This window comes from Notothenia coriiceps, unplaced genomic scaffold (genome assembly GCF_000735185.1).
Source record: "Notothenia coriiceps isolate Sejong01 unplaced genomic scaffold, NC01 NC01_scaffold00038207, whole genome shotgun sequence".
Taxonomy (NCBI): Eukaryota; Metazoa; Chordata; class Actinopteri; order Perciformes; family Nototheniidae; genus Notothenia; species Notothenia coriiceps.
Window position 1 is genome coordinate 72,390 of NW_011370908.1, and position 22,891 is coordinate 95,280.

At 41.9% G+C, this 22,891-nt stretch overlaps 1 protein-coding gene across 2 annotated transcripts in view; it reads right to left on the minus strand.

Annotated features, from left to right (window-relative positions):
- The window catches only part of LOC104968059 (fatty acyl-CoA reductase 1), a 44,629-nt gene extending 23,191 nt beyond the window's left edge, over positions 1-21,438 (minus strand). The window contains exons 1-2 of one of the 2 annotated variants that reach the window (XM_010797617.1): positions 21,246-21,438; positions 5,096-5,383 (exon numbers count right to left, since the gene is read on the minus strand). In XM_010797617.1, coding sequence (XP_010795919.1) covers positions 5,096-5,383; positions 21,246-21,254 — 297 coding nt within the window. In that variant the 5' untranslated portion in view covers positions 21,255-21,438. Of the gene's footprint in view, positions 1-5,095; positions 5,384-21,058; positions 21,204-21,245 lie in introns of those variants that run through there. The other variant, XM_010797616.1, reaches the window with a different exon arrangement.
- Positions 21,439-22,891: the final 1,453 nt, after the last annotated feature.

Genomic DNA, 22,891 nt, shown 5'->3' on the forward strand with positions numbered 1-22,891 from the left:
AATGTTTTCAGAATCCCTCAGCCCTAGAACCCCCCTACTGCAAATATACCTCCTTGTACTGTATGTTACTGTGCATCCATGTGTGTCTGATATGCACAACTATTAATAACGTAGTAGCTGCAGGCCTCCAGGAATCACGCCTGACCTCTCGCAGAAAAAAGGAGGCAGCTAAAAGAGGAATATCTGCACTTCAATCAAGATAGACGGCATTTGTTGACGTGCTTCTTTAGAGTAAGAGATTTAATTATCTGAACGGTAGATAAAAGACTTGTGCACGCCTAATGAAGCGCCCAGATTTGGGATCGTTTCAATAAAAGCAATTACAATGATGCCCTCATTTCTAACTCGTACCAACCCCTCATTAAGAAACTGGTGTGGCTTATTTATTTCGCATCAGCATTGTCATCATGGCGTGGCTCTGGCTGGACTCTGATGTCCGGCACTGGGAGCTGTAGGGTCACCGGTTCAAGTCCCCGACCAGACCTAAAAAATATGGAGTGTGGACTGCTACTTGGAGAGGTCCCAGTTCACCTCCTGGGCCCTGCCGTGGTGCCCTTGAGCAAGGCACTGGACACCCCCCTTCCCCCCTCACTCCCATTGCTTCCCGGGCGCTGTACAATAGCTGCCCACTGCTCCTAGTACTAGACTCCTGGTACTAGGATGGGTTAAATGCAGAGGCCACATTTCACTGTGTGTGCTGTGTGCTCTGCATGTGTGACCATTAAAAGAGGGTTTCATCCCTCCCAATTCCAATTCTATTCTATGTGTCTGGCATGTTAGGCATGGAGCTATTTATAACTGTAACACAGACTCTCTCAGTGGGATGGTGGAAGAAACAATACTCCACAATAAGAAAAAGTCCTCTTTTGAAACCTTAAATGTAAAAGTATTATCAACTTAATCCTATAATTGCAGTAAAAATACAGTTATATTTGACTTGTTATGCAAAGAAAATAATAGTCTTGCCATTGAACTGTGAAAATGAACTGCCCCAATGTTGACTTTTTTATGATTTATAGTTTGATCCCATTTTTATGTGTATTTGTTTTTTATTTTGTTCTGTTATATCTTCAATTAAAAAATATGATGTGCTACAAGGGAAAGTAAAAACATTAAAATATAAATAATATATGAATACATTTTTAGTTAATCCTCTAATGATTTTTGGGCAACACATTTAGATTTCTGAAAATAATCAACATACTAATAATGCAGTCAGCACACAAACACAAAAGCATTGTTTGTATCAATTTCCTTTTCAGCCGTCACAGCCATCACTGAATGGCCTCTGAAGCAATGATTTACAATATAGTCGTTTTGCAAATGTTGCATGTCCAGGTTCCTGCTCTATAGGCAAATGTAACAATTCCTTCCAGCCGAAAGCAGCAGACAGACCTGTGAGAGGCATGCTGGTATACTGACATGCCATTCAGAGGCTGGCAGCGCAATTAGGCCTGCCAGTGTCCAAACAGCATGGCTCCCAAAAGAGGAGCACTTCTGCCAGCTGTGCAGGGAAAACAACAAACACAGAGGAGCACAACATTCCAGCCAGTCCAGAATAAATATAACCCCAAAGTTAAAAACAGAAATGTCTGTTAGGTGAGCTCATCAGGAGCTACAGTAAAGCAGCAGACAGACAGACATTGAGATTTCTATCACTTTCTCTCTCTCCTGCTCCAGGGCATATCCCCTGAATGCATCCTTTAAAAAACCCCACTATGGGACAGATCTGATAGTCGTTACCTAGCAACAGGTGGCATGATGACTGGCCTGGCTTGAAGGATGAGGAGAGAGGCTACTCGAGAGTCGAAACCACTGTTCTCCTTCATGAATTATGCCCAATCTGCATAGAATAATACTGACCTGAGGACTGGCATGCATACCAATTAGTACTTGAGGCCCGGTGATGGAAACTTAATGACATCACATTTGCATCGGGCTGAGCGCGAGTGAGTCTGAACTTGGCACAGAGTCAAGCAGTGTTCTGATAACGGACACCATTAGAGTGATGCTGCATCCAATGGAACATGCTTTGAGGGGGAGATACTGCAAACGCTAGCAGTAGATCAATTATACGTTGATTTCTGTGAAGATGAAGTGGGTAAAGTGGACGAGTAAAAGGAATTTGGTTGACCAATGTAAGGTCCATGAATACTGAGTAATATATTTTTACATATTTAAGAAGTACAATATAAGACAAGCTCAAGTTTCATGTGTGGGCCAAATTCCATTATACTCTTAGAATTCGCTGAGGTTAAAGTTAAAAACGGACCACGGGCCTGCAGCCCACCGTAGTTTGGACACCCTTGGTCTACGTTATTTGGGTTTTAAGAGCAGTCTTTGGACATGTATGTAGTCCATTCAGATTTAAGTCAATTTAACATATCACCTTGAAAATCTTGCATTGAACAATCTATCAAGCCCACATTTCTTGTTAAAGGGAGGAACATTTAAACATAATTAAAGACAGCATGTTTTTGGATATGTGAAAACACATATCAAAGAGAGACACAATGGACAAAGTAGTAAGTATGAAAAAAGGTGGCCAATACCATAAAGAAATCGTAAAAAAATGTATTTTTACACAAAAGAAGGATGTTATTTAAAGTATGTATAGTGGCATTTAAACAGTATTATAAGTAGAATATGCATTTACATCAGCCATGTTCACAGTTAAGTTGGTAAAGCCTGTTTGTAATGAAGACCATGTTATATTATGGGATGCAGAGCTGTAAACCGAACCGTTTATCTTCTCTCTCTTCTGTTATAGTTTTGTGAACCTCAAAAGTTTCTGCCTTGTGGATGACATGTTAGCAAATAGAGACGCTGGTTAAAAGAAACACTTTTGATTATCACTGCTTCCTTTCTTCCTTAATAGCAGCAGCAGAGGAGGAACGCACATTAAATAAGGTGTTTGTATAAAAAGTCCTCTCACTGTCGCCCACTCTGACGAGCAGAGATTACAGGGTGTTAACTGGCACTTCAGCAGCACTGTTGTGTCACAGGGAACTAATTATACGGTGAGATTTATTCTGTGGATCCCGGTTTGCCGAAGCATTACGCTCACCTTGACGAAAGGATTGGGGAAATAAAAGAAAGAGGCAAATAAACACAAGTGCTCGGCTTAATGAAAGGGACAAATTATCAAACTGCTACCATAGCAGTGAGCAGAATGTAAGGTTCAATGGAAATGGTAAGAATAGATGCTATTAAAAGAAAGAGAAGAAGAAAGGAGAATAGAGAGAAAGTGTGATTTTCTTCTCAGGTGTTCTGACAGTTTGAGGCCGACAGCATCAAAGTAGAGCAGCAGCTGCTTCAGAGCACATCAAAACAGAACCGGTGTCAATGCTCCGGCCCTAACTAGGTCCAAAATAGTTTGGGTGTTTTTGTTGAGTCATGTTTTGCTGTTGGCCTGATATAACTGATGCCACCTGTTTATTTCCCTCCTCTTCCTCCCCTCACAATACTCTCCCTTTCCTCAGCTCCTCTCTTTTTTGTGTCTCTGCTTAAACTCGGAGAAATTCTTCTGGGTTCATTGAGTTTGCTTCACCATGGCAACAGCAGCTGCTGCTGCTGTGTTTCACAGACACATTTCTATTTCTCTGTAAACACACAATGCAATGCTATTTGAACATCCCTGGTTTTGAATAATGATTTGAATTAACAGCCCACTAGTCAAAACATCCAAACAGTCATGGCGTCACCTGGCATGAAGGTCTCACAAATGCTGCCATAGCGATTAAACACTATCTCATATCTGTTTGATGGTTACTAACCCTGAAAATGATTCATGCAGAAAAGTGGTGAAGACATGAGGCAGAGTGACATGTCTTACATGCCTCTACCAATGTTCAATGCAGTTTGTAATGGAGTTGCAAAGTAGGGGGAGGATTTTAAGCCCCGAGAGGCAAGTAAGAACATTTAATCTGGTAATCCATACATTTTGATCTATTTCCTTGCGAATAACAGGTTATAAAAACGTTTTTACAGGATAATCCTTTAAGTTTCTTCATTTCATTTATCATCAACATTTAAAAAAAAAAGTTTAACCCTCATCATTTTATCATCAAGTTTTTCCACTTTTTCCTTTTTTTGTGAAATCATGTGTTTTAAAGATCTCACCCATGTCATGGCCATTTCCACTGATCATAATTCCATTGTTGAGTTCTACTAGAATAGATTTATATTGTGCAATTTTCCAAACTCACATTGGTTTCTCATACAGCATCTCCTTGTTTAGCGACAGCGAAACACAGCCAAACTCACCCTGAGCACACACAAAGTCACAGCCGAAGTAAAAACAATAAGTGTGGCTTGATATTGATTAAGAAAAAGGTTGATAAACGCTGTGAGAATGGGTCTGCAGAGAGAATTTCGCCGCGATCCCAACTGTCTGTTATCAGCCTGCAGCCAGGGAGGAGAGATCAGCAGAGCTGCCTGCACTGAGTGTGTGTGTGAGGAAGTCCGTGGATTGGTCAATTTGGACCAATCAACGGGGGCTTAACGTAACGACTCCGCGGACTAAACGTAACGGCTCCACGGATTGGTCCATTTGGTTCTGGGTAACGCATGACATCATGCGGTACCCGGAAGAATCAATGGACAGTGACGTATCTCCAACGAGGCGTTTTGGGGAGGTATTTTCTGTGTTAGAGTTTTACTCGCTACAGGGTGTACTTTGAGGGTTTTGACTCTGCAGACCGTTTACATGCATAAAAACCTTCATAACACACAAGGGGACGGGTAATAACCGGAAAAGCATGACATGGGACCTTTAAGTCACTCTCCTAAATAATATAGCAATACTATAAGTTTATCCACAGGTTTGAATTATTAATCTCTTTATTTATCTTGAAACCATGCATTTCTATTATTTGTTATTTTTTGGATCTCCACAATTCCCAAGAGCTTTGATCACAATTAAGAGTCGTAGTTTACTTCTCTTACGTACTGATATATTCAATGGTGGCATTCATGTAAGGTTTAAATGTGTTGTCTGTGAAGGTTCAACATATTGCTGGAGATCTGTTTGGTAAGAGTGGAATCCTCCATATATAAACATATCAACTCTTCACAGTGCACACAGAGCTCTTACCTTGCAGGTCATCATGTCGCTGACCCTCTGCTCCATGGACTGTCCGGCCTTGGGTCTGACCAGCAGGTACAGGGCTCTGACCTCAGGGCACGCCCTCAGCAGCTTCTCCACCAGCACTTTTCCCATGAAGCCTGTGGCTCCTGTGATCAGCACGTTCTTGCCGGCGTAGTACTCCGGTATGGACGCCATGCTGCGGCCCTCTGTGCCCCCGCTGATGTCCGTCAGTCTGGTGTTTCCGTCTGTCGCCTGCTCCCCTAACCCGTCCAGGTCCCGCTCTGCAGACGGCTCCTGTGCAGTGAGGAGGAGGAGGATACAATGAGTGTGAGGGCTGGCAGCCACATTGTTTAAATACTGTTATCAGGAAGTCCTTGTGAAGTGTGTGTGTGAGTACTCAGTGATGTAGCAGTAGCCAAATCTGAACTGTGAATCACACTAATGTGGCAAGGTTGTAAAAGTATGTTTTGAATGAATGTGATATATTTTGGAATAGAACAAACACATTAACACAGTCTGCAAACTGGGAATAAAGAGTCGGGTGCTAAAAAATAAAGTTTAAGACAGGTGGGTGAATGTAAATATTCAGATGGAGCGTTAACTGAGTTTTTTTAACGTGAATGCATTCAAAGTAGGGCTGAACGATTCATCAATTTTAAATCGAGATTTGAAATGATGCAATTATCAAATCGCAAAGCCTGCGATTTTTTTAATTTAAAAATAAATACAATTGCTTTCTTCTTGTGTGTCAGTCATCCACACCAATCAGAAGTGCTGTGCTCCACATGTACCAGTCATTGTTAACCAATCAGAAGGGGCCCATGATAGAAGGTGATAGACAGATTGATCCAATCATCTGCCAAGTATTTTTGAAAGTTCCTGCCCTTTTCTAAATGGCTTCCAATGGAGCTTTCCTAGATGGTTTGGTGAATCAAACCATCTGAGTCAGGTTAGTAATNCTACATCACATGTTTTACATCTATTACAGGGTGAATCTTAAACTGAAGCTTGACTTTAAAGCAACCCAACGGAAGTTTCATGTAGGTTTAGTTCTTTCACTCGTAGCTCGGGCTGCGGGGGTGCTAGAGACGGGAGCACTTTGATACGACCTTCCTAGCCGGAGATATGGCCGCATTTTACAATAAACTTCCGTTGGGTCGCTTAAAAACAAACATTGCAAATCGAATTGCAATATCTGTCAAAAAATCTTGTCAATATTGGGATGTAAATCGATTCCCAGTTACCTTTTGACGCCACCACAGGCCAACATGAACACCACCTGTTGGTTGGGACGTCGTGACTTTACAGCTCTGATATCCATTATCTGACAACCAAAGTCCAAGCACAGGACGTACAACTACAATCATCATAACAATATCCCACTTGACTTACATCTATCTGATCCTAAAGAACACTTTAACCTTGTTTTAGAGACATTGCATTACTTCTCTTGCAATCATTTACGATATTTGTGAGTAAAAGTACTCAGGGATATCCTTGCATGATAAAAAATGACATGGTGACATATCCAAACTAACATTAGTTGGAGGCTTTGCTGTTTAGCCTCAACATTTATTCAACAATCTAAACTCACTGAAACTCAGTCAAAATCAAGAATGTCTCAAACACCTGCTGAAACACACCCAAAATAAAGTGACCCACGCTGGCACTGTTTCATTCTTCCAATGATGATTGACGTGTTTCTGACTCTTATTCCATGACACCTTAATTGGATCAACTGCTATGATAATGGTAGGAGTGTAATGGACTGACTAGCTAAATAAAAATCATGAGCAACGTCAGAATCCACTGCTGGTTTTTTAGTGACCCTAACCCTAACCCATTTTCAGCGATTCCTGAATGTAAAGATTTGGATCATTTGTGAGTCGAGTTGTCAATTAACCTTCATACAGTATACAACAAAAGATGACTTCTACTAACAATGTAGTATTTTCCTGGGTGAAAGCTTTGTTTTATGTTCAGGTTTGCGAGATATGTTTTAGTTACTTTCAGCGCTCAATGTTTTTTCCAGAAGAAACTATTAATCAAACTAGTGCTGCAACTAAAGAGTATTTTCTTTATCACTTAATCTGCTCAATTGTTTGATAGATGGATAAAATAATTGTTTGATGTTTTCAAAAATCATAAGACAAAGGTCTGTTCCAGTTTCCCAGAGTTCAATGAGACACTTTGTAAAGTTTTTTTTGTAGAAAGTTCAACTATAAACTATACAAATATTCTATTTAATTAAAGGTTGGGTAGGTACGTTTGAGAAACCGGCTCGAGATACACTTTTTGTTATATTCCATGGAATGCTCTTAACATCCCGATAGCAATATCTTAAGTGACAAAAAATCCAAATTTTGGAGAAACCAGCTCGAGTGCGCTAGAATTTGAAAATACACAGCCGGAAAAGATCTGCCACTTCCTTACAGAGCCCCTCCTCCAACACACACGAACGCGCACATGAACAATGAGGGCACGAGATAAGTTTGCGGTGGTCCAGTTTGCAGTGTGGAGCGCCGTCCCTCCTGTAGCTGTCGGAAACCGTCTCACCTCTCTCTACACTTGGGGTGACGTGGGACCCCACCCGGAAAAGAGGGGTGCAAAGTAGTGGTGAACAGACCGTGTTCGGACGAGAGGTGGGACCCGGTAGGTGGGGGTGGGGGGTCTACAAGTCGGGTCGCAGGGACAGGTGTACTCCCAAAACGTCTCCCACACACCTCCCATGCCGAACCCTCGTTCAATTTCTGTTGAATTCCCTGTTCTCGACTAGCGTTCTCTCGTGTGCGTTGCCCCCATTCTCCCGGCATACACCTCCCTCTTTTCTGGTCCTTTCACCTCGAAAAGGGTCCCCACTTTTTCGCGTGAACCTGGCCTGCGTGTTGTGCTACACGGCGGTGGTTTATAGTTTCCGACAGTTTGTGTAGCGGAAGAGACCTGGTTAGCAAACGTGGCTCAATACGTGGACTATTGAGTTTGATTGTAGAGTGTACTTCCTCCTCGTCAGTGTTCTAGATGATAGGGAGGGGAGGAGACTCGTCCGGAGATTAGAAAAAGGGGACCGACGGGGAGTGGTGAAACACCGGCCGAGAGAGCTGGCGCTCGCACTCTCTGCGCCGCCGACTCCTTCCACCCTCGTGGAGGTCGGGTGCCTCTAAAGGACGAACGCCCTCGGCGACGGACGGCCTGAATTAAATGCGACGACGACGTTGACACGTCGCTCGTAGAGGGGAGTCGGCCAGAGGAGGAGCGAGGTAGAGGTAGAGGCGACAGATGAGTAGGACGAAAGTGCTGGCTCGTCAGCGGTCCACCCTTTCTCTTTGGTGAGACCATCATAATGTGGTAAAGTGCTTGGTCTGGTGAAGTGTGCGCACGCACATTAGGGTGGATGCATCTTATCGGTACCGGTTCTACAACGCTTAAGACCGACGTACCCCCACGGCAGACTATAAAATTCCGTGATGACTTATCACCAATGTGTATATATGTGGTGTAATAAGGGGTTAAGACTCACTTTGATTAGCGGAAAAATCAGAAAAATCTCTCCGAGTATCATTAAATGTATCAAAATGATCAATTTCGGTTTTATGTGTGTTCTTAGAATCGCGACTTGTCGGTATCGAGACTACATGGGTCGTATAAGGAGGAAACGGTTATTCTTGAGGTACAAGGTTGTAAAATTTTCCTTATTTATTGGGTGATGATCACTGTTAGACTTGTACACGTGTAGGGAGTCTGTGTCAGAACACGTTTTCTCGTGATCAAGCTGTGTTACACACCAATTAAACGTCGACTTTTATTAGGGGTAGACGTGGGTTCATGAATCACACACCACATTACAGAACGATTTTTATGGGTATGGTTCGTCCGTAAAAGAAAATAAATTGAATTTAAGTAAAAACGACGTGGTACAATATCAAACGTTTTTAGCGTTCGCCCTGACTGACTCGGTCGTCACTTCCTAATATCTGCGTGTAATTTCCACCCCATTCCATTGCGAAACTTTTGGCGAGCTCTATGTGACAATAATATAGTATAGCCTGATTGACCTACCGGATCGGACGGGACAGTCGGAAGGTNTACCTGCCTGTCAGCCTTCCATCTCTGCAGAAACTTATCTCGTGCCCTCATTGGTCATGTGCACGTTCGTGTGTTTTGGAGGAGGGGCTCTGTAAGGAAGTGGCAGATTTTTTCCGGCTGTGTATTTTCAAATTCTAGCGCACTCGAGCTGGTTTCTCCAAAATGACCTACCCCACCTTTAAATGTACAACATGCAAAAGAAAAAAAACATTACATTTAGGAAGCTGAAACCAACACATGTTGACATTTTTGCTTGAAAAACAGTGAAATCCATTATGGAAAAAGTAACATAGAAAGTCATAATGGACGAGTTAGTGTTCCATGGATTATCAAGAGTAAGAAGCGGCACAGTTTATCTGTAACAATATGGCTTCAAACATACAAGAGAAGGACACACTTATTGTGGATTTGTTGCAGTTCTGTGCTTCTGTTTGGTAGCTATATTGTGCTGCCAAATATTTACAGTCAAACCCACAGAGACAACAATATAACAGCAGGCGTTTATAGCCGCTTGAGAAAAATGAGACGTTGGATGTTTATTATGGCGGGACTATGGCTCCAGGAAAGCCCTGCGTAGATGTGCAAATCAAGAATAGATAAGTATGGCTGCTGGTTTATCACAGTCGATAATATGCCGCTAATTCAGACTGTGTTTCAGACAGGAGAGAATGTTCACCTCGTAAAATCTAGTCCAGAAAATACAATTGTAGGATACAGTTTGAGGATGTCAAAAAGTGAATTTATGAAAGCATTCTAATAAACACAATATATTATGTTGAGGCACAGCACATTTGTAACTGTATGGCTTTTAACATTTCTTTCTTTAGGCAATAACTGACATCAATCTGAGCCGTCATGTGACTTCTGCTGTTGTCCTCTGTAAGGCATGCTGCAGATATGGGTCTCTCTGATCAAAGCGTTGTGTTGGATGTGTGGGCTAATAGCTCACAACCATGACAATGATGCACAAACACACGCTTCTTGAAGGCACGATGACAGCTTCCTGTCTCTGAGCACGTCAAGTCCTGTCCAACATCTGCTAACCAGCATGTCAAAGAAAGTGCTGATAAGGATGCCACCTACCAATAAAACGTTTGCACTTGGCAACAATAGCACAACATTTAGCCAAGGCTGACGCTGGATCAGCAGCACTTTTAGTGACTCAGTGGAGCTTGTGATTTGTACCAAAGATGAAAAAAAATCCTTCAAGTCTGCTTGTTTGATTCTCTCTCTCCGAGCTGCAGATTCCCGGCATGTCTGCGCAAAGACAGAAAACAGAAATCAAAACCCCTCGAGCCAGCCGCGGCCCAGATAACAAAACAATCTTGTGTTTACTTGCTTTCCTTTCATTCTGCCTTCTGCGCTAACAATATTGAATTACACTCCCTTAAACACACAAAAAAAAGACGTGTGTGTGTTTGATTATGTCTTCCTCTGGTTTGCAGTGGAAACGATGCATCACACAAACTAAGGCTTTCAGGCTGAAAGCAAAGTCAACTGAGATTTACATTCACACAAATTCCGACAGGTCCTCTAATCCTATATATAATTTACACACAAGGTAATATCTGCAGATCTACTACTCTGTATGCAGAGACACTGAATTAAGAAGGTCGGTCAAGGTCTTCTGCTGACGGAGGCCCCTGACATTCCTGTTTTGTGCTACACAGAGTCCCTGTGTGCCCAAGGACGAGAGCGGGGGGGCTGAAAGTCACTACGGATTAACGCCTGACAATGGAAATGTTCCTGCAGCTGGAAAAGTGGAGGAATGGACGCGCACATCCCTTGCATTCTTCTGAGGTCTGCCAGAGAGGCTATTATGTCCTGAAGTACAGTTTGTCTGTTTATTCGTATTAAAATGCAAGTGTTTACCGAGGCAAGGTGAAGGTAAGCAAGTAGCACCTTTCTACAATTCTCCGGTCAATGGATACCTGCAACCAATCATTTTTGTACCAACATTTTAAAAAGTAGGAGTTTTTGTTTGTTTTTCTCGCAGCCAATCACTGTAAGGATTCATTGTTTTAATGTGCCATGTGATTAGCACACTATTGCAGCAGCTACAACACGTACAGTCTGTTCTATGGATGGGGATGAGAAGTGTTTTGCATCAATGCAACTGAATACTTTCATTAACATGAAAAAATAGGAATACATTTAAATAAATGGTATTCAACTAAGTATTCTGTTGGTATCTGTATCACCTTAAGGGTTGAAAGGTACTTGTACTGTCATTTCTTAACAATACAAAGCCCTACTGGGTAATTTGCCTTTTTTCCAGGCTGCCTGATAGTTTTTATAATTCCCGGATCCTGTCCTCTTCAATCATATGCGTCGTGAAGGACGAGCAGAATAAAGCTCAGACAATGTGTGTCATTATTAACCTTGTTGTGTCGTCACTGATGAATAAGATAAGCATGCTTTTTACAGTCTGTTTTAAGACTTGAAAGAAAAAATGTCAAAGTACTGGACAGCAAGGACGCGCGCTGAAACCTCCAGGGACCAGCTTCTCAGGTTATGATGCCATCTTGACAAAGTACTGCGTCGTGTCCAAAGCCACAGGGTCTTTTCAAAGTAAAGTTTGGAGATGCTGAAGGCGTAAGAAAACAACTCGGCAGCACTCTGGCCTTATTTCATCTTTCCTTTTCTTCTGACTGAGAGGTTTTTTCTGTGTTTCCTCAAAGCCTCGCTCCCCGGGAGGTCTGCAGGTTGATTTGAGCTGCAACTCTGCATTTCCTACGCTGCCTCCAGCTTTTCCTCACACAAGCCCTCCATTAGTGGTTCAGCCGGGTGCTGCTGAGACACGAGAAAAGCGGGCGCTACAGCTGCACACTGGCTGAGACCATTATAAGTGGACAAAAGCTATCGGAGATGGCAGTGGAGGAGAAGAAGGGGAGGGCACAAAATGCTGCAAATCCAACCAACAATTACGGCAGCATTAGTCGAATTGAATCATGGCAGTGCTAAGACAGTGCTTTCAGTAAACAACAAAGCCAACGTTGTAAAACAAAATGTCCCTGAGTAGCCGAGTTCTACAACTTTGGGCAGGCGTTTTTACATCCCGGTGCCAACATGGAGACATCGAAAGCTAAAACACAAGTGCCAACTGGGAAACTCAAGCCAGGAGGAGGGAGAGATTCAGGGGCCAACGCTCATCTTGCAAAACCAACATTACAGCGTGTCGTTACAGGAGGCGTAGCATCAGCACCAGCTTGAGTTACAGGAATATATTGGGTTGTTGCTCATGCCAAAACTGGGGTGCATTTAAGCATGAGGATCATCCAAGTCTCCTTCTGTTTCAGGAAGGAACTGTGGGTAAGATAAGAGCGGAAATGAGCGAGTCCTGGGTCGGGTGATGGCCTGATTATGAGATTAGATGAATTAGATATATTAGCTCCTGTAAAAAAGGGAGCCGAGTGACTTCATATATAACTAATAAAGTCCAGATTGTGATCAAACTACTCAAATTGATTGTTTGCTGTGACCGGCACCTTGCAATTACAAACACAATCAATTTTCTTTCCCCCTTGATGGTGTTTTATGGGGCAAATACATGTGCCATATGCCCGTGATCATTTCTTAACAAAAATGTTTGCTAAACATGTACAAGGCTTTAAAAACACATTTCCCAACATCCTTCAGCTTAACCCCCCCGCTCCAGTATGTGAAGTTGTGACATTGCCCTTTACACAAACCCACGTAATTGCCCAACACTTTTAAGAGCTCTTATCCCAGATTGCATTACTGCACAAAAACCAGCAGGTCTCCTCTTCCACTTCATCCTTTCCCAGGCAGCTAAAGGCTAATCTAATTAGAATTCATTATATTAGCTTTGGGCTTCAAGGATTTAAGCAGTGTCTCTTTCTTTTTTTAATACACCATAAGCCAGGTTCCATCCTGTATGAAGGCTGTTTGTGAGGGAGCTTATGTTTCCGTGTGTGTGTGCGTCAGGGCCTTGTCTACATTATGTCTGACGGAGGAGGGACTCGGTAATTACAGCAGCCGGCTCTGAGTGACAGCTGCTGTTGTGTCAGTTTATGCCTGGCTCAGACCCAGATTGGCAATGGTACTCCCAGTGCTGCTGCCGGGCCAGGAGGGCATGAACTTGTGGTCATCATGGTCTGAATCCCAGGCAGCACTTTCTCTTCATCAAACAGGAGAGTAGTTCAAAAACACGAGGGGCTAGAATGAGGTCAGCTTACATCGGAGACAGTGCAGGGGTTTAAGTTGTACTGCTATGTGCTTCATCGTAAAAAGGAGAAAAGTACCTTAATCAGTGTCTATTGGCTGTAAATAGCATAATAATCCAATGTAATCTAGTATTTCTCTACTGCGTCTTTCTATAGGGTGTAAATCCTCTTTTCCATGGAGAGTTGAGGGGGCTGAAAGGGCCTATTACAGGGTCCGTACTGGGAGAGTTTCTCTGAATTGGTGACGGCTTTTTTACGTGCAACCATTAAAATACACAGCAGGTAGTCACTTTTACAAACCTACTGGAATAACTAGAAGGTCAATTAGAGAGGGGAGAATTGAATGTGTGTATCCTCCCCATGAAGTGGATCCTCTTAAGATGTTAAAAGCGTCCCCGTTTGGCCAGTGCTGTTCTTCCTACCAAGGTTCGAAGAAAATCTGTTAACCTGCTCACAAAAAGACAAGCAGGCCAACCCTAACCAGAAACAATACGCGTCAAGACTAAAGCAGGAGGAAAAATCACCACAGCTTATGTTCGCCAGTTACGTCACAGGTATCACAACATCAGTGATCACATACAAATAAAATATGAATTGGACAAGAGAATTCAGAAGAAGTGGTAACATGAAGACTTTCCCCTGGAAACTAAAAACCACGGCATCACCAGAGCAAAAGAACAGCTGGGATTTTTCCATAAACTGACATTAAAACTGGCAACAAAACGCCTGTAAGTGGTAATAAGTGCCCCAAATCCAGCTTTACTTAAACCATATGGAGTGCTTATTATGTAAGGAATAGTGGATAAGTGTTTTTAGGACACAGTCTTTGATTTGATTCACTTCAATTTTAGGCGTGGGTTTGTAATTCTTGACAAGAATACCCCGTGAAAGCCCTAGCCACAGAAAGCCCAGTTTTCTTTTATGACCTATTTGAAAACAGCCATTAGCGCAGCGGCTGCCAAAGAGCCCTCGCTCTCAGCAGCCTGACACGCTCACAGATATGCGGGATGGTGGGAACGGGCCGTAGTTGGTGAGGAAGTTTACGTTATCAGAGAAACAGGCCGGGGCAAATGCCACAGCTGCCCTGTCACTTATCCTGCAGCTCATGTCATAATATATCCGGGATATATTATAATTTTTTATTAATATTGTGACACTAAGAGCGGTATTGCACAGCTGCCACACAGAATCTTGTAAGCCATTCTTCGTCCTTGCCTTTAAACAACAACTGGCTCGCTTGTGTGGAAACCAATATCTGTGACCAAGTCAGTTAATCAAGTATCCTGTGCAAAGATAGATTACAGCGAGCACGCAACACTAAGAGTAATGCACTACTCTACATGCACAGCCATTCTCCATTACTTCACCTTGTGCTGCTTCCAGAGAGGTTTATAATTAATGACACGGGAGCTATTGAGTCATTTGATGTGCTGTTCGAGTATCTCATCCATCCATCAGTCCAATATGCAGATTAGAGGCGAGGTGGAAAACACAAGGATGGATTTGAACACTAGAGGCATGAACACCACACTAAAAAGTCAGGTTTCCCGCTGCTTTGGAAAGATTAGGATCTACGCAACAGGTTTCACAGAAACATCATTCTTTGTTGTCGAAAAGTGACACAAGGAAACACCCGCCCATCACATACTGCTCATTCCAGTAAGATATGATAGCATCTGAAGCAGACAAACCTCTCTCTAAAGGACATGACAAACCTTTAAAAACATTGCTGTTGTTGCCAATTTGCTGTTTCTTCCAGGGGCCGGGAGGACAAGGTTGTTGTTAATGCAAAAGTGTGTTTGGGTTGGTTTAAGGGAAAGGGGATGCAATCAGCTTTGGCTCTCTGCTGGGTACAAGGCTAGAAGACGAGATTAAAAGCAAGGCTGCTCTCTTCCTGGGATTGAAGTGAGGAGGTGGTCTCGCCGGGGCAAACTAGAGCCGTAGATTGCTGCCCCACTGAGTGATGTGGTCTGAAACTGAGGTCAAATGGAAACGTTTCATTGGGTCAATGTGGCGCTTCATGTGGCAAGAGGCATCTACGCTAACGTGATTACTTTGGAAATAGCAATAATGAGGTAACTAAAAGTGTCTTATCGTTGCACAGACTTATCATTTACATTACATTTCATTTAGCTGACGCTTTTATCCAAAGCGACTTACAATAAGTGCATTCGACCAAGAAGATACAAACTTGAAGAAAACAGAATCATAAGTACATCAGGTTTCATAGAGCTAAAACATTTCAAGTGCTACTCAACTGGCTTTAGATAAGCCAGTCCTTAGTTAGTATATAAGTGCTTTGTTAGTCATTCTATCGCTCAAAGTGGAGTCGAAAGAGTTTTTAGTCTTTGCCGGAAGATGTGTAAGCTTTCTGCTGTCCTGATTTCAATGGGGAGCTCATTCCACCATTTTGGATCCAGGATAGCAAACCCACGTGTTTTTTCAAGTAATGATTACTAAATGCCAACTAATCCATCAAGAGTATGTCATACCATCATTTCACAAAATAATACTAACACAATAGTGCTTGTTTGGTTTGAGTTCCAGTTTAAAACCCTTGTTTTAATTTAAAATGACATAAAACAGAGACAAGGAGAAAATCCTCCCATATGATGAGTGTAATTGATAACGTTTGGTATTTTTGCTTGAAAAATGACTTAAAGCCACTCTTTAATACTTGTATAAACACAATGGATCAAATGACCATATGTTAGGCTCAAAGTTCCAAACCCACAGAGCCATACATGTATCAGCTGGATCTTCAGTTCACTTCCACAGAGCACATATTCTTTTTTTTAAAGAGCCAGGCAGTTTCCAGTGGTTGGTGGAGACCAGATAATTTCCCACTAATTGTTTGAGCACTAAACTAAAAGCGAAATGTAATGGCCTTGGCCTGCAGAGTAAATACAGTAGAATAAAGTCAACTGTAGACAGTGAACTTACTAAGCGCTTTGTTGTAAAGGCCTTTAATCTGCCTTTAACAAAAGGCTTCATGGTTCCCTTGAAGGCAGCCTGGGGAGTGGCTGACTTTATCTCCTCTATCTGTGCGGCCAATACTATGATTCATTGTGTTGTCTGCGTAGCCGTAGAGGATGCCACGATCAAAAGCTCCTTCCCTCTCCTCTCTGTTTGTCTAACACCCTGCTATGTGTGTATGCTCAGGTCCCGGGGAAAGCAAAGACTGTCAGGTTTAAAGAGGAGGCTGTGCAGAGCCCTGGCTGACGGCCACACTGACCCTACAGAGGAGGGCTGGGCCTTCATCCAAAACTCATCATCCCAGACACACACAGCCGGGCTGGGCCCCCCTGCCAGACATCACTAATGGAGTCCAAGACAAACATCACTCCAAATGATCCCCAGAGGCCATTCCTTTAAAGAAAAAGACCTTGAGCTGTGACTTAAAGGACACACAGATAGTAAAGAGAGGGGGTTTGAGATGTGTTATGAGGTCACAAAGACTTTCAACTTTGTCCAACAAATATTGATCAGTTCATCGTTGAGTTGAAGTGGAAGTTTGAGCCAAAATGAAATGAATTCACTCGAGGCGTTCTTGAGACTTTGTGTTCACAAGATTGGGACACACTTGGATAGACATCCTGAAAACATAACGCCTCCGGCCTCGGTTGTCGCAGGAACAACAAAAGATCACATTAGGGAACACAAGACATCACTTCATGGCGCTTTTAGGTCACCTCTTGACTAAGATCTGCAAATTGTAATGACATTTCTCACATAACAAAAAGGGAAGTCTTCAATGGAGGGATACAGTTTGATTTACGTTTGCAGAATGTGTAAACCACCACATACACAGAGAGTAGATGTTTAACGCCACCCCCAAACTAAGTGCAAATAGTAGTTTTTGCCTTTTCTCCCCACTTCTAGTGAATATGGTCGTATCATCACATTGCTCTCCTCTCCTGGGTGGTTACTCATCAGGTTAATCACCTCTCTCATACAGTAAACCCAATCCCACAGGATTATGCTTGACATCTTCGTAGATTCATCTTCTTATTACAGACACATGCATTTCCTAACATTTGGACTACCTATGCTGTAAAATGTATTATCCCTTCGATTTACACACGGCATCTATTGCACGTCTGTCCATCCTGGGAGAGGGATCCCTCCTCTGTTGCTCTCCCTGAGGTTTCTCCCATTTTTTTCCCCCCTTTAAACTGTGGGGTTTTCTCCGGAAGTTTTTCCTTGTACGACGTGAGGGTCTAAGGATAGAGGGTGTCGTTTTTTTCTCATACTGATATTGTGAACAATCTGTGCTGTTGTATTTGCTGTAAAGTGTCTCTACTGTAGGCTATTTTTATTATATATACAGCACTTTGGCTCGACCAAAAATCGTTTATAAATGTGCTATATAAATAAAACTTTATTTGATTTGATTTGATTTGATAAACCTTCAAGTATTCAAGTTTATTTGGACATGATTGGATAGAAATTGCAGCCCTGAGGCCGAGGGAGGATTATCCTTGTGTTGAGTAGCATTACTTCTTTTAAATGTGTAATCTTCAGAGCTCGGCCACACCTGCAGTATCATGTTTCTCTTCCACTCAACAACAGATTACTGTAACCAGGAAAGTGATGTTGCAACACCTACCAGCTCATCACTTGCAAGATAATTAACTTCCTCCACAAAAGCTACACAAGGTTAAACAGGCTATAGTGTAGAATATTATAATAAGTAGTAAGTGAACCAATATTGACTGTTCTGGTGGAGCAGTGAGTGTCAATACAAACTTTTGAAGGACATGATTTGTTGTAGCCCTTTGTAACTTGTTCTATATATAGTCCTAATAAACTGAATCAAAACGTGTTATTGACTACGACCTGCCCCCTTTATAAGACGTCTTAGAGTGGCCTTGTGCTGTATCTGGGGGTCATTGGCTCTATTCATCAACACTGGGTGACTCACTGCCTCTAAATGCTCTCCATTCTCCTCCAGGGACACACTGTCCATCGGGGGTTCAATGTCATTCACTTCATCAGAATACCCCCGATCCGTCATTGCAAGGTGACCCATGTGAATTGAGCCTTCACCCTACCAGTGTTTCTGTAGCCAATTCACTATACAATTATAGTATACAATATATGTTAGATTAAAGATACATGTTTTGCATAACTTGCTGTAGTGTTTTAGATAAATAAAATACAAGATAAATGTGTAAATATACACATTTATCTCAGAAAATAATATTACGACTGTAATCTGGGGACATTTTTTATTATTTTTCTCAGGATATTTCCCCCATCAACCAATCTAGGTAATATATATTTGGTCTACCCACATGGACCTAAGTTCAACGTCATACTAATCACAGTGCTCCTCACAGTGCATTTCTTGATAGAAACATTGGTTCTTGACCATAGAAGTAACAGAGACTTTTAGCTGACAACGTTTCACCACGGTCATTTGACCAAGTGTTAGCTGCGAGCTCACTTCCTTTTAATGCACAATAACTGTTTTTATGTTTTATGTTTCGGCCTCCAAAGAATTGCCCTGAGGGAGGAAATCAATCCAAGTTGTTTATACAGTTCTTCAGAGAAATTGAGTTGAATGGGGTAGGATGAAAAACATTTGTGAAAGGTGGCAGTACTCAATATGTGTTTCCCTCCAAAATTGCACTGACTGACACTATAAAAAGAGATTTACATCACCCTTGCAGCGGCTGTTTATCTGCTGAATAGGAAGCGCACTGCGGTCCCCAAACCACATCACACACTCTCTCAAACTGCCTGAAACTGTGGAGAGGCAAGTCAAAAATAAAATAGCTCCTCTCCCATCAGTACTGAGCCTACTATCACTCTCTGTGGTAAATGGAAATGCAGGGAAGATGACTGGAAAGAGCGGAAACACATCTATTTGGTGTTTCAAAATGTATGAAGACCTGCTACAGGAGACAGGAAATAAAGCAAGCCTCTAACCTAGCCTAACCCACAGAGGGTTGTGAAAGAATATGAAGATGAGAGGATGTCATAAACCCGGAGGATAAGACAGGGACTTTTTTTGTAATGAAATCCAACAATGTCAACTATCAACTTCCTTAGAAGCCACGTTTGCAACTTTAGAAACCAGAAAGGAATTAAGGTTGAGATTAAAATGCTTTCTGGCCACAAAAAATACATAAACGAGCACACATTCACGAACGTGCGTGCACACTTATCTGAGAACAAAATGTTGGCCATGTCGTGATGATAATTAGGGATCTGTTTGTGATTCTGATTGAGAAAGTCACTTTTCTCATCTTGTCTCTTGTTAAATGAGATAGTGACAGGGATATGATCACACATCAAAACACCCTGAGTGGAATTGTGCTGACAGAATGCAAAAAAATGAATTGGTATAGATGTAGTAGTCTGTAAAGTTTACTTGTCTGAAAGTCTAAAAATAGAACTGTGACAAGTCAATTTGTGGCCTAAGTACAAATCATTATGCAACAACACACATCTTCTCTGTAAGGAAATTGCTTTTATAATTGGGATCTGTTATCTGATGTGGACCAATGTAGTCTCAGAAGAGGAAAAACATGAACAAATGTGAATGAACACAAGCTGCTGCCCAGTTGCAAAATGCTCTCATGAACATGAGTCAGCATGGCTTTTCTATCAGCAGGGAAGTGATTCAAACCACACACATGCAGGAGGAACGTCCATGGGGGCTCCCTGTCCGTTAAATGTCACAGACACTGTTATTCATCACCGTGACAGTTATGAAACACTGAAGCAGAATGAACATGTTCACAAATCCGTGCCAACCTGGTGCCAACACGCTCCATTCCACAGTCAAAACAAGATATATTGTTACCATTTAGTTTCCGGTAAAACCTTTCAAAATAAAATCAAAAAGTGAGGGAAGGAAAGAGTTCCATTATTAGTTATGCAACCATTGACAATTGTTGCTATTAATTAATACACTAACGTTTTTTTATTCATTAGAAAAATATGTTCAAACACCTATTGGGATTCAGAGGCCAGGATGACCCATATCAAGATATTTACATCAATTCTACCCATTATGTAACGCAGTTTAAAGCAGCAAATCTTAACATTTGAGAAGCGGGAAGCACAGACTATACCTTTGCTTGCAATTTAAGCTATCAGCTACGAAATATGTTCACCAACAACTCATTAAAGTTAAAACCCAATACACTATGAATATGAAATAGATAGAACACTTTTTTCGTTTATGTGGTATAAGAATACTGCTACTTCGGGGGAATATCTAGTGAAACAAGGCTGATATGTTGTCAAAACAAGGCAAACTAACTTGGCATGAATCCACCATTGCTTTTAAGGCCTCTTTTTGGGCAAGGTGGAGATGAGTACGGGTCAATTGTGAGGGCATTTTTATCAGAAATAACGTTTTGTTTTACCAATTTAATACTGCAACTGGTTAAGCTAAAAGCATCTACAATATTGTTCAGTTGTTAATCTAATATTTATTTGATATGTATTATTTATCCTGATCTTATTTTGAAGGTCAAAGCGCGTACTTCCTGTTTTGTCAGAGTTAGTTAACGGCTGTTATGTTATCTTGCCTGCAGCTGCTGCACGCTGACAGCGGCGCGAGCTGAGCCGCCCGCCATCCTGCTATTAGAAGCGGCTGCACAGCCTCGTGCCAACCCCCTACTCAACTCACACCTTAAGACTGAAACAAACGAATAATAAAAAAGCAAAAACACTTTTTTACCAGCGGTATGTGCTGGGAGATGTTTCCAGCCCCGGTGTGGAGATGCCCACTCCCACGGCTCCAATCACAGCCGACAAAACCACAGAAAGACGCCTCGGTAGCGGCGTACCACGACACCTCTCTGCTTCCTAAAAATACATATTTACATCCTGAATACATTAAATTAAAGGAATACAATAATTCTTACCGTAGACATGTGTTGGTGCAGGTGGCTCCTTCCTCCGACGGCTGTCAAAGAGGCTGAGTGTTGCTGCGGACTCTCTGCCTCCTCCCACCGGCCGCCCCTGGGCTCTGGCTGCTGGGATAGCTCCACGGCTCCGGACTGCCTGCCTGTCTGGGTCCGCAGCAGGTAGACAGACTGCCACACTGAGAGAGAGAGACACTGGGTGGGGAGAGAGCTTCAGCCCGCGCGTGGGCCCTCCCCTCTTCCCGCCGGTATACACACGCCGTTCAGTCGAGTGCAGACCGAACGTCACGCCAAAATCTCATTCAAAATCTGAGAAATGAACGTAGCGTATAGATATATATTATTCGTTTAAAAGCGATTTAATCACGAATTATCACAATAAAAAAAATCAGGTATTTTCCAACCCACACACACATATATGTATTATTACCGAAACATAACGTTTACATGTTGATATTGCAAAACAAACATAATGTAGTTTTGACAATATATTTTCTTTTAAAAGGCTAGAATTATCATGCAAAAGCTTGAAGAATGCATGACATTGATAATAGGAAATTAAGAGCCTATGCTAACAGAATAAGGAATACTTTCAAACTGTTTTTTTAGTTCATAAAGCAAAACAACAGAGAATATACAGTATACAGTAAGGATGATGGCGAGACAGCCTATTCTTGTGGTTTTATACTTTAAATATATACTGTAATCCAATAAATAAACATTCAATACAATGAGTTAACATTATGCATGCTTAATTAATGACATGACACACTTTAAGTGTCTCTAAATGATTGGAAACAATTCACAAATTATCTCCAAAATGATTGTCCATTGATCGCTCTTAACCTGAACCCATTGTTCATTCTGCAGCTAAACGTGTCAGGACAGACCCCTTCTATTGACATCAACATAAAAACCATGCAAGACCAATCATTTCCCCTTCCCCATTGCAAAGCACTGATGCATAATTAATGTTTTGAAGTACCAGGCATCACTATATGGTCCAGCCTGTTGCCTGAAGGACACTTAAAACTCCAGTTGGTGCCATTATCTTACAGCTCTAATAACGACTCCAAGTCATAATTGCAATGCACTAGGCTGAAAGGCACAGAGTTAAATCTATCTGAACAGAATATAATCGACAGAATAATTATATAACAATCCGTACAGCAGTGAAAGAATGACCTCTGCAGATGGTATAAGAGGTTTGCATGTGATCATGTGCCAACAGAGCATGATGTGACTTTTGAACCATGAACCTCAAAGTGGCCATGACAGGATTTGCTTTAAGAGGACGATCTCTCTCAATTTAAACAAATAAAAATAATGCCACACCAACAGGCCCACCCACAGCCTCTTCTGCAGCTAATCATTGCTGTTCAGCTACTTGTTGAACCTAAAATGTTTGTCTTCTATGGAGGTAGTTTTACAAAGAGTTAGGGACACATTTGAAACATGTAATACTGATTACTGTGTTTTATGTTTACACAGCATGAATGAACTTTGTAGAGTCTGTGCTGCGCCCAAATGAGTTGATTCTTTTTCCTACTCTCAGAAAATCTGGTTAAATAACAGCATGGGAAAATACTTCTCCTGTTTTGTCAACATAGCCTCAGGTGAAGCAGTGCAAATGAGGTGAATGTGGG